This window comes from Dendrobium catenatum, unplaced genomic scaffold (assembly GCF_001605985.2).
Source record: "Dendrobium catenatum unplaced genomic scaffold, ASM160598v2 fragScaff_scaffold_1617, whole genome shotgun sequence".
NCBI lineage: Eukaryota > Viridiplantae > Streptophyta > Magnoliopsida > Asparagales > Orchidaceae > Dendrobium > Dendrobium catenatum.
In genome coordinates this window covers 356,066-370,724 of record NW_021320079.1, presented here as the reverse complement: position 1 = coordinate 370,724, position 14,659 = coordinate 356,066, and the positions used below count along the sequence as shown (strand labels likewise).

At 32.0% G+C, this 14,659-nt stretch overlaps 1 protein-coding gene across 1 annotated transcript; it reads right to left on the bottom strand.

Moving 5' to 3' along the window:
- Nucleotides 1-10,145: 10,145 nt before the first annotated feature.
- On the bottom strand, nucleotides 10,146-12,251 carry LOC110093128. The gene is made up of 3 exons (XM_020817917.1): nucleotides 11,597-12,251; nucleotides 11,298-11,535; nucleotides 10,146-11,238 (listed from the first exon to the last, which is right to left on the bottom strand). Exons 1-3 carry the CDS (start codon nucleotides 12,249-12,251, stop codon nucleotides 10,146-10,148), a joined length of 1,986 nt encoding a protein of 661 aa, XP_020673576.1.
- Nucleotides 12,252-14,659: the final 2,408 nt, after the last annotated feature.

Sequence of the window (14,659 nt, the reverse complement as noted above, 5' to 3'; positions counted from 1 at the left end):
CCAAAGGCTATTTATTTTCAAGCTTGATCCTTACAAAGATTCTAGCAAATTCCCTCCTTCCCCACTGGAACATGTTTTCATCAATTAAATATGGAGGTCCGACCACAGAAGCAATTTTCTAAACATTATTTTTATCCCAACTCTGTAATGGTAGATTAGGAAACCTAATCCATATTATAGTCATTAGTCCTTTTAAAGATGAAGGTTGAAATGAAGGAGTCTATTTATCCAATCCTATGATATTCCCATTCACATACCAACGACTGCTAAAGAGAATTGGATCCGTAGCATTTAGGTCTTCAAAAGAACGCAATACCCATCCCATTCAAAGCAAGGTCACATGAAACCTTCCCAAATGATTCCATTGCCTCCTCAATTCCATACCAATAACATGGCATGAAACATTTTATCCAAACAACTTTACCACCAATGATTTGTATTACCACCTCACTTTGGCGATGAAGCATTACCACACCATCTTCAGATACACATTCACCATAATCAAAATCAATTGGTTTAAAGTTTGATTTTCTGTTCCAAATATTGACAACCGATTTTCTCGATTGTGGAGGAAGATCAATGCTCAAATTCTCAATAGCTTTGCAGTTATCCAGATCACCTGAAATACAGTCATGATCCCTCTCCAAATCATCACTATCATGATGTTCACCATCAACAACCACATTTACAGAGACCATATCTCCATCAAATGCCTCCGCACCATGAATAGAAATTGAAATTCCTTCACTAGATGTTACATTCCCCATTCTACCAGAATCATTAGAAGCACTTCTATCATTCAAAATCTCCCATTTAGTTCTTAATTTAGAATCTATAGACTCACCATTGGATGACCTGAGATCAACTTTTGCTTCTTTTTGAAAGATAGATAAATTCTAAAATTTATCCAAAACATCCACCAAAATCTTCTTTCCCATACCAATGCAATCTAGTTATTTTTTTTAGGATGAAGTAAACCACCTTCATTAATAACCAAGGGTAATCCAGTTTTGAACCTTGACTTAGCCTTGTGATCAAAAAGCACGTTTGCATCATCGAATGTTGGAGGAGAAAAACCTTGAATGGGATGTAATAGAATCCTAACACATTTGAAAATGAGTGTCGACCATCTCCAGCGTCGAAGGATGGAGGCTGACGGCCCTCCACCGTCATCGAAGGAGCAGATGTTTTATGGGAAACCAAAAATTCTAAAACTCAATTTTTTCTCTCTCTAAAAACTGGGACTATCTCTCTCTAAAAATTGTATTTTAATTTATTGCTGAAGAGCTTAAATTATTGTTGGGGACACTAAAATAAGTTGTTTGATTAGTTAGGGATGGTCCAACGAAGAATGGGCCATATGGCCAATTTCTTCAGAAGTTATTGGTGAACCCATGTTTATACCAACATTATCTTTAAGATTACGGATAGCTAAAGAAAATCTAATGCTTAGAATTGTGTTAATAGGTCTTTGGGGTACAAGGGAAGAAAATATATGTGTTTGCTTAAGCTAGTTAAGTCTGACTTGAAGGTTGGTTCATTATAATTTATTTTTGAATACTTGGTTTGGCAAAATTTGTTAACCCAAGCTAACAAATGGGTTGAGCTTGTTGTACAAGGGACATATTAGTAAGTTGTTTATGCATTAGCTTAGTCTAATTTCACCTTGAGAGTGAAATGGCTCAAAAAGACTCATTTCGGTACAATTGGATTTGCCCACAACTAAGTATAAATTGTGTACTATTTATTGTGTAAAATTTCAATAAAAATAGTTTATTTTAGTTATGTTTGTGTAGAAAATGCTTAGGTGAAGGAAATAAATTCACTACTGTTAAGCAGTCGCAATAGAACCCACATATTTCACAATGAAGCATTTCCAATTATAATGCCCTAATGTTTAATTAAGACATCATAGCATGGCCACTTTGTAATTTTAAGGAGATTATCACCACCGTGGAGTAATGTAAAGCATTTTAGTTGCTCATAGAATTGATGCACCATATATTAATAGAAAAACATTATATTTGAGGGAAAATGAGCATTGGAGCATTCAGCTTTTCAACGCCATTACACTAAATTTTACTTTCAAGCTCCACAATGCTCAACTTTATCAGATCCATAGTGGAGCGATTAACAAAATGATTAGCTACTCAGACTCAACCAAATGGCTCATCGATTCAATTAGATACCATATTAGGTTAGCTTAGTGCTGCAACTAAGTAAGCCCAACAGTACCATGGCATTAGTTCATCTTATACCTCTATAGCACCTATACTTCTAGTGTCATGTCTTGTGAGGCTATTTATACACTTAGATAAATATTTCTTTTAACTTATTTGTTAGGGTAGTTATATCATTTTAATTTTAGTTTTTAACTTTTGAATTTCATCCTTTAGTTCTCCCATGGAGTATACTCTAAGAGAGGCTAGAGAAGTACAATATACTTTTATTTGGAGATCTTAGCATACATTGTGTAAGTAATATTATTATTGGAGAAAAGAGTGGAGAATATCAATTAATCCTTTTAGGTAACATTTATATTTACTAATTCCCTAATACCTTTTCCTTTAATGAATAAAATGAACAAGAATTTTCTTTCTATGTTATTCATGTTTATATAAATTTTTTAGTTTTGTGCTAATGTAGTAAACATATAGTAAGTACTAATGTAGACTCTTGTGTTTTCTCTCATTATTAATTTAATGCATATAAGTTTTATGTATGAAGTTAATATTAATTTTTATTCATTATCTTGATAGAGTAATTTGGGATAAATAGGCGTATTGAAATGGAATCTTTGCATACCTAGACATAAGATTTTAAATCATTTAGGTTCTATAGAGTTATTAGAATTATTGAAAGGCCATAGACTTCCCTTTCCACCCCAATAAGTTATACATAGATTTAAGGATGCGTATGCTTTGATTGACATCAATATTTAAGAAACACAAGATGAAATCTATGTGGTTTTGCATCCATTATTCAAAAACACATTATTTTTATTACTATATAATTTTATTGCATGTCTTCATCAAATGGAAAAAACTTAAAAACAATGATTTTATGTTCACTTGGATAGATTATGCATCTACATTAGACAAAAGTAATTTAATTTAAATTAAGAAGAAAACTTTCTGGTGGGATCACTATCACAATGTTATTTTATCGGAATATATACTTATGTATTTTTGCCTTTCATAATTTTTATATCAAAGAAAAACCAAGCATACTAATATTACAATCTATCTTTGTATTTTTTTCACATCATTAACTACATAGCCCCCATATTTTTCATACCATTATAAGGGAAGTAACGTGTGTATTGTAGTTTTAAACTATATTGGTGAACTAGTTTAATACGTAGACCTACTTGTATCAGGTACTTTATTTTTGTTTTTTGATAAAATGAAAATTTATTATAATTGATTCAGAAAGATTATTTAGTTTTATTTCTTCATTTTGTTGCATCATTATTGAGTGCTTAAAAAATCTAGTAATGAGCACTTGTTGTAAGATGCTAAGAAATAAGGGACCTTAAAGAAATTCATACAATTTGTAAGATTTTAGATATGAATGAACCATTAAAAGATCAGAACTATCCTAGACCACTTAAACATTAAGTTTACCTTGTATTAGGACTCCATTAAAGTAACAATAAACCTAATATATAGGACAATAATTTTGAACTAAAACCTACCATAATTTGGATGGTTTAAAATTTCTAATTTCAAGGAACTTTTCTTAAGGAAACCAACCTATACTTGCAAGTATTCTTAGAAATGTTTCAACTCGAGCTAAAAATTTTATGTTTTTTATGGTAATAAACATTGTGGCTCGCATATTTATGTAATGTAGTAATTATATTTTATATTTATTATGTGTATACTAATATTTCAGGAGCTGCATACACAAACTAATGAACATTTATGGATCAAGATTGGGTAGAATAGGTTATGATATAAAGAGTTTTTAATATTCATTGATATATTTTAATTTTTTGAGTAATGTCATGTAAGGATGTTTGGTAGATTGGTGAACACGCACACACACACTCAAGAGAGTAAGATTGGGTCAAAAATAGAATCTCGCATTTATGAACTAATCATACTGTGTGATTTATAGTATACTATATCATTATTTCATCAAAATATCTAATTTTGATATTTAATGCAATTTGAAATGACCATATAGTATGATACACATCATATAGGATGATCCATTAAATCATGAAACTCAATAGCAAATCACAATTTTGGAAAAGTTTTATTATTAAGAATTGTTTCTAATCCTACCGTATGATATGCATCGTACTGTAAGATATGAATTATACCATACGATATGGATCATATTATATGATTTATGACAATTATGCCTAAATTACTCCTATAATTAGAGGATTAATTATGGTTAATCTATTCAAACATATTTGTATAGGATGATTGGTTATGATCATACTATATGACCATATTCTTGCATAAGACTATCATTTAATGTACCACATTGTCCAAGATGAAATACCATAATTGTTCAACTAATTTTACTACATGATCACCAATAACATACTGATGATACAAATACTTGAATTGATTATACAGAGCAAAGCTATTTGTACTATTTAAATAGGTTATTTTAAATTAAACATACGATACGATCATAAATCATACTAGAGAATCAGTGCCATAAAAATTGAGTTTTTAGGGTTTTTTAAAGCCATCTATTTATGCTTTTTGAAAAAAATCTAAAAATGTCTTTGACATTCATTGAGTCATTTTTCTTCTAAAGGATACTTGAAGATATAACTCTGAGCTTGAGAGAGGAATGGTTATAGTTTGAGAGATGGAGAAAATCTAGTAGGATTAAAGGGAGTTTCATACTATTCCTCAAGTGAACAAGCTCTTGAGGACCACCATTGTCATGTTTTATCTTATGGGAGGTTTAGGGAAGAAGAAGATCTCTCTGATGCCAAAAGACTCAACTACACAATATCGGGGAAGGTGAAAGTGATTCTTGAATCTATACCATCTCCTAGAAGCAAAAAAATGATTCTATAATCTCTACTTTCACTATGAGGGTAAAAAAGGTTTTCAAGTTTTTTGCCTTCACCGAGTTGGTGAAAAAGATTTTTAAAAGGGATTCTCTACATTATCGTGGTGGCAAAAGGAGAGACATTACTTTTGTGGAATATCTAAAATAGAGGGTTTTGGTAAGCTGATGTAGGTCAAGTTTGACTGAACTACTATAAAATATGGTCTATTTTTTCTTATTCTTTTTTGCACTTTAGTTTTTCAATGATTAACTATGTGGTTGAAATTTTTGTTTTCTTGTTGTTATAAAATTTATCTGCTTCAACATTAGGGGATTTAATTTTCTACTTTTAGATATTCAAAAAGAAATAAAAAAATTATGTTATTAAATAAAATTATAAAGTAACCAATTCAAACCCCCCCAGCTTGGTTAGCCTCAGGCTGGTTGCTTTAGGTTTAACAACCTATACGAACTTATAAGAAAATTGTATAATATTTAAGTATAATGTTGAGACTTAGACTATTCACATTTTGTATAAGGGAAAAAGGTTAGATGTAGCTGAATTCCTTGTTCCCGAAGCTTCATAACCACTAGGAATAAGTTGGCATAGAAATTTCTAGCTAAGTATTTCCCTCCTTCAAAATTAGCCAAACCTAAGAAATCTATACCATCATTTGGCTTCGTTAAAGGAGTGTCAATTTATAAAAGTGTGGAGAGACTTAAGGAAGTGCTTAGGAAATTCCATCACCATTCATCACCAGATTGGTTGGTTATTTAGACTTTTTGCAGTTTATTGGTAGAATCCCTTCGATCAAGTAAAGATAAAGTAATTGGAAGATCTTGAATAGCAAAGCCATTTGATGAAGCAAAATAATTAATTAAAGAAATGTTTAAAATAAATTTCTAATGGCCTTCTTATAGGGTGAATCCTAAGAGAGTAGTAGTTGTGAATGAATCAGATACATTCTCAATTTTTGCTACTCAGGTAGCTATAATTTTAAAAAGTTAGATTTTATTCAAGTTTGTTCAAGGTCATGATCATTTGTGCAATTGCACTTACATAATTTAAATTCTATTGCTGAGGGTAAGGAACTAGGGATTGAGAATGTGAATTTGATTAGAAGATAAAATAACACATATTTCAACAAATATAATCAAGATTGGAGTAACCATCCTAATTCTAACAGGTCAAATAATAATATTTGTTGTAATAATTAGTTGAATACTTGTCAATCTATTCATGGAGAGAATCTTATTAATCTTCAGCAACCTAATATAAATCCTTTACATTTGTATCGCCTAGGTTATAATGAAAATAATTAATTTAGAGTAAAAAAATAACCTTTAGAAGAGGCTATGATTCAATTATTAAGTTAGTTGTAAGTTAGGCCGATTCAACAAAAAACATAGAAAATTAATTAAGATAGCTTGCAATCTCTTCTATTAGTCAACCTTAAGAAACATTTCATAGTAATACTAAAATTCATCCAAATAAAAGAAAAAGAGTATAGTGCTGACCACTTGAGAAGTGTTGGTGATTCATTACAGCTAAAGTGACATATTTAGGCAAGTTTGACTTAAGACTATAAATTTAACACTATTTAAAGGGAAACATTATTCTACTTTTATGTTTTTATGTTTTGTTTTATAATTTATTTTATGATTTTTGTGGTAGTATTTGTGAGATCCATTAATATTGATTTTGACTAGGTTATTAAAGCATCCTAAAAAAAATTTATTATGCTAACAATTAAACTAGCACCACGACATTAATATTTAAATCACCGCAGTATTTGAATACTAAACAACATAGCATTCAAACAGAACACTGCAGAGCAAAAGTCTCAAAGTTATATTTTTGGATTGCACCACTATAGCACAATATCATAAAATGTTACAATGCTATTCACCCTTATCGATGGCCTCAACGCTATTTTGGCAAGTTATAAAACATTGGTTCAATATTTTTATAGTTATAGTGGAAGTGTAGTCAATAATTTGTACTTCCATAACTTTTATAATATGATACTTTTTTGAGCACTACATTACTATTGCTAAAGCTACATTGTTAGGTCAATATCATTATTATACTAGTTAGAGCAACACAACAATATTCTTTGTATTTTTTTTTTTTTGAAGAAAATGCATAAAATTGCATTAAAGAAGAAAAATAGAAAAAAAGGCAACTAGCCAAGTACAATAGATTACTCCTTTAAGATATTCCAAAATAAAGGAGGAACCTTATCCATAGTAGTTTCATCCCACATAAAAGAGGAAATAATCCCATAGTTAGCACAAAGATCCGCTAACTTATTGGCTCCTCTATTAATGCGATTAAAAATAGCATTGTTAAACCCAATAAATAATTCACCATACCTTTGATCTCCATTAGCTTTAGCCTTCTGCAAATACTCTATCACATTATCATTATCACCTTCTATGATGATACCCTTGAATTTGTACATCCAATCCTTCATCATCTCCTTAATAGTCATAGTAGCCAAGATTTCCAATGCTAAAATATCCCAATGTAAAGCCGTCTTCCCAAATGCAAGCAAAAGTCTTCCCTTATGGTCCCGAAAAACACCTCCTAAACCAGCTTTGTATGAAGAAAGAAGAGATGCATCGACATTCACCTTCAACCAATCAGGTGGAGGAGGATACCAATGAGTATTGAACAGTCCATAAGACTGATTAGTATCCCATATACCCGAGATTTTACCAAATCCATCCATAGAAAAAGAAGCAAAGCTCAAGGCATTAGATGCAATAATCAAGGAGCTGTCTTCACCTTCACTATGAACCAACTTGTTTCTTGACTTCCATGTAAAATAAACCATACTACAATAAAGATTAATCATGAAAGCAGACTTATTTGACATCCAATTACAACATTCTGATAAGAAACCCATATTTGGGATAGAAAAACCCCATTTGCTAAGTTGGTTTAAACCTTCTTTTAGTTTAGTACATCTCACCGAAATATGATCTTCATTTTCAGGTTCATTACAACCTCTAGGACAATTCCCATTACTAAGAAGCCTTCTATATTCAAGAAAATGAGCAGTTGGAAGAGCTTTGTTGAAGATTCTCCACCACAAAAATTCAACTCTCGGATTCAGCTTTCCTTTATGAATCCAATTCTAGTACTGCTACACACATTTGTTCTTCAACGTATATTCAAAAACCATTGCAGATAATGATTTACCTGTATTAAAATACAGTAATTCCATCTTATCTTCCTCCATATTCGGCTGAATTTTAATTTGTGAGATCAGATTGAACAGCTCCTTGCTTACAAATTTCATCCATTCTTCTTCCTTCCAAGTCCCGTTGGAAATAAAGTTAGAAACCTTCAGGTTGTTGCTGTCATGAGGAATGATAAAGGTAGGCCAATTACAAATATTTTTATCAAAAATCCAGGTATCTTTGAATACATCAATTCCCTCTCCATTTGCAATACTCCATCTTATCAACGGTTTTAGAGCTTTGCCACCATCTTTGATAATTTTCCATGCTGATGAATTCGCAATTCTTGAATTATCTTACCACAGATTTCCATACTTGGAGTACAACAATTTATGAATTAAGGATTCTTTGTTATCAACATTTTTCCATGCTAGTTTAGCTCTCAAAGCTCCCACTTTAGAAGAACAAGAGTAAAGAGATCTACCTCCCCATTTTCTAGGAAGACACATAGTATTCCAATTGACAAAATGAATACCGTGACTCCAATTAGCTTTATTCCATATGAAGTTTCTACAAATCTTGTCTATTTCATCGAGAATACTCTTTGGAACCAAAGAGTTGGTGCATTGGAAAGTAACAAAAGCAAGAAGATTGGATTTGGTAAGTAAAATTTTACCAGGTAAAGAAATCATTTTGGCTCCCCAAACGTTAGTCATCTTGATAGCCTTTTCAATGATGAAATGGAAGTCCTCTCTTTTTAATCTTCTCAAAGCTAGTTTGACCCCAAGATAGAACATTTCCTTTACAACTTTGAAGCCCACAAATCGAGATATTCTTTTCTTTGTAGTTATATTAACAGAATTTCCAAAAATCATGGAGGACTTAGAAGTGTTGATCCTTTGGCCTGACCAACCACAAAATTTCTTCAAGATCATTTTGATTTCTTTGATAATCTTCAAATTAGTCTCAGAAAAGATAAAAACATCATCATCATAGAGTAAGTGTGAGATTCTAGGCCCATTCGTATTTAACCGGACCCCAATAGAATCCTCTTTAAGTTTGAAGGCATTTGATAACAATTGAGAGCAAAGGATAAAAAGGAATGGTGACAAGGGACAACCTTGTCTAAAACCACTTTCCCCATTTATCCAATCAGAGTAATTTCCATTTATTAAAATAGAGAATTTTGAATCTCTAACACATTCCATTATCAGATTAATAAAACCAATTGGGAAGCCGAAGTACACCATAGCCTTTTCCAGTGCTTTCCAACCCATAGAATCATAGGCTTGTTCCATGTCTATTTTGAAAGCAACCAGCCCTTTCTTAGATTTTGAACTTCTGAACTTGTGCATAATTTCTTGAGCCACCAAAATATGATAAGATAATGATCTCCCTTTCACAAATGCAGCTTGCTCATTCGAAATGAGCTTAGGAATGCAAGAAGACAATCTATTCATTAACATTTTAGCAACTAACTTGTAGACCGAATTACACAAGCTAATTGGTCTAAAGTTATTGGGAGACAAGGGGTTGTTAGTCTTTGAGATAAGAACAATAAAAGTTTCCTTCCATTTAGGATCCATATAAGCCATATTAAAGAAGAAATTGATAGCATTCCATAGATCAAATTTAATAATCTCCCAATAAGCTTTAAAGAATGAAAAGGTAATACCATCATTTCCTGGGGAAATGTTGCAGCCGCTACATTTGATCACCTCTTCCATTTCTTGAATAGAGAAAGCCTTGTTTAAAAGTTCTCTATCCCCATCTTCCAATCTCCTCCACGGATCAGGCCAATCCAACAGATTTCAATTCCTATGCTTCCATTTGTTTTTAAAAAATTGAATCAACAATTCTTCTATCTGATGTTGATCTTCAACTAGGATCCCATTTTCATCTTTAATTTTAGCAATATAATTAGAACACCTTCAAGCTGAAGCATAAGCTTGAAAAAACCTTGAGTTTCTATCCCCCTCAACCAACCATTTAACTTTTGCTCTTTGCCTCCACCAAGTGTCCAGCTTTGCAAGGGTAGAATTCAATTCACCGACTTTCACTTTCAAAAGCCAACTCTCCTCCTCAGATAACGCACCTTCGTTTGCTTCTTTAGTTTGAAGATTTTCAATAATCTTTAACAGATCCTCTTTCAGCTTAACAAGGCTGATATGCTTAGCCTTACTCCAATAATAAAGATTTTTAAGTGTTTTCTCCATTTTGAGATTCAAAATCTGTGAGAAGCTTCCATCAACTTCTTTCCTCCAAGTGCCTTTGATAACAGCCATCGAAGCTTTGTTAGAAGCCCAAACTTCTTCAAATCTGAGAAATTTTTTTGCTGAATTCTGCACCATAAGATTTAACACCACCGGACAATGATCAGAAGAAATCCGAGCCAAGTGTCTCACCAACAATCTATGAGGAGAGTTCAAAGCCACCGAATTTAGAAAGCATCTATCAAGCCTTTCTAGAATTCGATCTCCACCTTTTTTGTTGTTGCACCATGTAAATTTAGACCCCACAAAACCAACTTCATGAAAGTCATTAACAGCAAGAAATGACTTCATCTCCTTGGGCCCAAGGGAAAACAAGAATCTTTTTCCTTCCCTCTTGTCATCTTTAGAAAGAATACAATTAAAATCACCTCCCAAAACCATTGGAAGATCCTTAGAAGAATGAACTTCCAACCTTTCCCAAATCCTCCTTCTCTTATAAACATCTTTCTTGCCATAAATAGAAGCAATACTCAAAATCCCTTTATTAGGAATATCCAAATCACCTAGGATGAATTGAGAGCAGAATTCCACAATATGGAATCTAACAAAGTTAGCCTTCCAAAGAACAAGCAAACCTCCAGATAAACCATCTGAAGGAACATGAAAGAAGTCCCAATCTGGACCAATCAGAAGATCCACATCCTTTCTATCAAAATTCATAACTTTAGTTTCAAGTAAACCAATGAAAAAAATACCATGATTTTTCACCACCTCCTTCAAGTATAGAGAAGCCTTTCTCTTCCTAGCTCCTCTACAATTCCAAAACATAATGGAAGAATTCATTGAACAAGAGGGGAAAAAATCCCCAACTTATCCTTAACATCTCCTTCAGCTCTCCTACTCCTAGGAGCCAATTTAAAAGGACCAAGCCCTTTAAGTTGATTGGAGCCTTTTCTTTTCAAATTAGAAGAATTATCTTTCTTCATTACATCCTCTTTATCCGCCAATCCATCAGTTTGTGTAAAATTTACAGCCATCAAATCATCTCTGTTAACAAAATCCAGAATGCCTCCAGAATTTACAATTTCTCCTTCCTCCAGCTGATTGTCTAGTAAATCGAATTTATTACTAACATCAATATTCGATAAATTAAGAGATACTTCATTTACCTTTGATCCAGTAGTAGCATTCTGGCTTCTGTCGAGGTTCCAAATCTTCCTTATCAAGACCTATTGAATTCTCTGTATTCATCAAACCAACCTCTTTCCAAATCTTCTTGCCATTCTTCATTAAGCTTTGATTAGAATTATCTGAAAAGCCAACAGCATCATTAGATCCCTTAACTTCTTTGCTTCTAGAGATAAAATTCCTGAAACCAAAGTTTATGAATTTTTTTTTCCCATAATTCACAAGTAGCCATGGTCCGTAGCCTTCATTTGTCTTCTCAGCATTCATAGATGAACCAATAGTATTATTGGTATTTAAGCTATTCTTATCCTGAACCACATTATTTCCTGCTGGACCATTGATTCCTTCCAAATTCTTATCTTTGCAATCTTTTTTCAAGTGACCAAGTTTTCCACAATCAAAACAAAGGTTAGGAAGCCTTTCATATTCCAATTTGTGGAAGAATTTACCTGTGCTTCCTTCAACCCAAACACCAAGAGGGAGTTGAGTATCCAAATTGATACGGACACAAATTCTACCGAACTCTCTTCTCCCCCATTGGAACATATTAGCATCAATCAAGATAGGTTTACCAATCTTAGAGGCAATCCTACAAATATTTATTTCATCCCAACTTTGAAGAGGTAAATTCGGCATTCTAACCCAAATAGGTGCAGTAAGACCTTTTAAAGAATTTGGGTTGAAGTTCGGCGTCCATTTGTCCAATCCAATAATTTAATCGTTGACAAAATAAGGCCCATTAGACAAGACCTCTTCCATAATCTCTTCTTCATAAAAAGAACATAAAACCCAGTCCATTCCGAGCATAGTAATATGGAATTTACCGAAAGAAGACCACTGCCTTCCTAACTCAGTACTAACAATTGGAAAAACAATATTCTTTGTATGTACCATAACTCTTGTGCATGTTAAGTGTCATTATGTTTCCCTTATAAAAAATCTAGTGCATTATTTTACAATGCTTACTTTGTAGAATCAGATATCTCGTACTACTATAGTGCTTATTTATTTAACTCATTATCATTGTAAATAATTTTAAGTGTCATTGTGTCGATCTCTTGAGTTCCACTACACATATAATGTTTATATATATAAATGCTTATTTTAGAAAAAAAAATTTCACTAGATTATCCCTCATTATCTCTAAGTTCTCAACCATTTCTTTATTTGAGCTTTGTAAAAAAATAAAACACAAATTTTTTGGTAAAAAGAAGTGTGCTATATTGTCCACTAATAAAAGAGAATTAATTTATATTTTGATAGAGCAAAGGTATGTCATAATAGTGGTATCCGTGCAGTTGATACCTAAGGGATGTTTGCAAAACTTTGGAGGTAAGGTAATTTAAATGATTATAAATTAGGGTTGGGAGATATTGTGTGAGGAACACTTTGTAGTAGTTATCAATGTAGTGAGTGAATTCTTTACTAATGGTAAAGAGGTAGTGGATAATAGGTGTTATGTGAGAGGCAGGGTACCCATTAATCCTATAACCTTAAATCATTTATATAAGTGTCAAAATTTTGAATTTAATGAGCAGAATTCTTTTTTTACCCTTTGAATAAAAGAAAATTTTAAGGGTTTTGTCTGAGCCTAATAATAGGGCTATATGGAATAAGAGGGACAACATAATTATTAATTTTTTTTATCTTGCTTAAGCTAACTATAAAAACTTTGGCATTACTATTTTTTGCTCAACTTTTGCCCAGTAAAACTATTAGCTATATAATCAAAGACTGTGTTACTCTTAATTATACTATTCAAGTTTGCTACATTATTGATGTGGGGATGCTTGTTAATTTTCCCTTAACTTATGTTATTAGAGGTACTACTTCTGTGAACTTGGCGTATACTTTTCTTATTTAATCTTTATGTTTTAATGCCGTTGCGAGGGAAGATTCTAGTGAAGACTAGCTTTTTCCCATTTTAGCCCTCCTATAAGAAAAATTGAAAGCATTAATAAATATGGTGTAGATGAGGGTGTTCATAGTGATTATCATTTATAGTAGGAGTCTAAGACTCCTAAATCTTCTGTTAAGTTGGTGGATGAGTTAAGGAGCATATGGATGAGGTGATTGAATTATGTGAGGATAGTAGGCACTTGTAAGCCAACTAGAATTATGTGATGGAAAAATATTACAATAATACAACAATATTCACTGATGCTTTAGTAAGGATATTCACGAGCAATCCTCTTATGGAGAATCAAGACTAGTTATATTTCTCTACTTCACTTGAATACAATTCATTTGTTTGGTCTCTATCTTGAGTAGTGATTGCTAATGAATGGACAGAACGTGTGAGGATGGATCGTGACTCAGAAGTGATGGTAGTCTTTTTCTTTTTTTTTTCTTTTGTTGTTTATCCTAGTAGGCTTGAGAGAGAGACGAGGATGTAGCTATCTTTTATTTGTTCATTAAAGTTTTCTTTTTTCTATTTTATTTTTTGGTTTATTTTATTGGGGGATCTTCAAGGTGCTGTGATGTTGTAAAATCATTTTTGATACTGGATGTTGTTAAGTTGCCAAGAATGCAACTATTGTTATTATAGTAAAAACATTACATTTTGGGATCTTAGAAGGAGATGGATCAGAAGTAGTGCTCATTCATTAGTATCTATTATTTTGTAGTGTTACATTAAGAATGTCCTTAGTGTTATTACTTCAATTGAAAAGACATGTTAATTGTTTTAATATTCAACATTTATATTTGCTTGTACAATAAGTTATTTCTATTTCATTTACATTTAATTTAAATTCCCATATGCCTAACTATAGAAAATTATCCTGAACATAGTCCTTTCACTTTGAATTCTTATTTAGAAAAAATAAAAAATTATAATTAAAAGTTATATAAAATAATTTAATTATTAAACTGTAGACTATAGTTTAAATAAATAATGCATAATAATTCAAAATTTAAGTTATTGACTTGTTCTAAGTTTAGAAACTATACACTCATGCACTGACTACTAAGTTGAAGAATGAGTAACATAGTTTAGGGAAAATACGTGGGTAGCTAAAGTTAGGATGATCATAGTAAACATA

Bases quoted from the DNA above. Each gene is read 5' to 3' on its own strand.
- LOC110093128 (XM_020817917.1), bottom strand. From the start codon at position 12,251: ATGCCGAATTTACCTCTTCAAAGTTGGGATGAAATAAATATTTGTAGG. The intron at 11,536-11,596 runs GTAAATGAAGTA...TCGATTTACTAG, and splicing joins ATGCTACTACTGGATCAAAG to ACAATCAGCTGGAGGAAGGA. The intron at 11,239-11,297 runs GTTGGGGATTTT...TTGGAATTGTAG, and splicing joins GAAGGAGATGTTAAGGATAA to AGGAGCTAGGAAGAGAAAGG.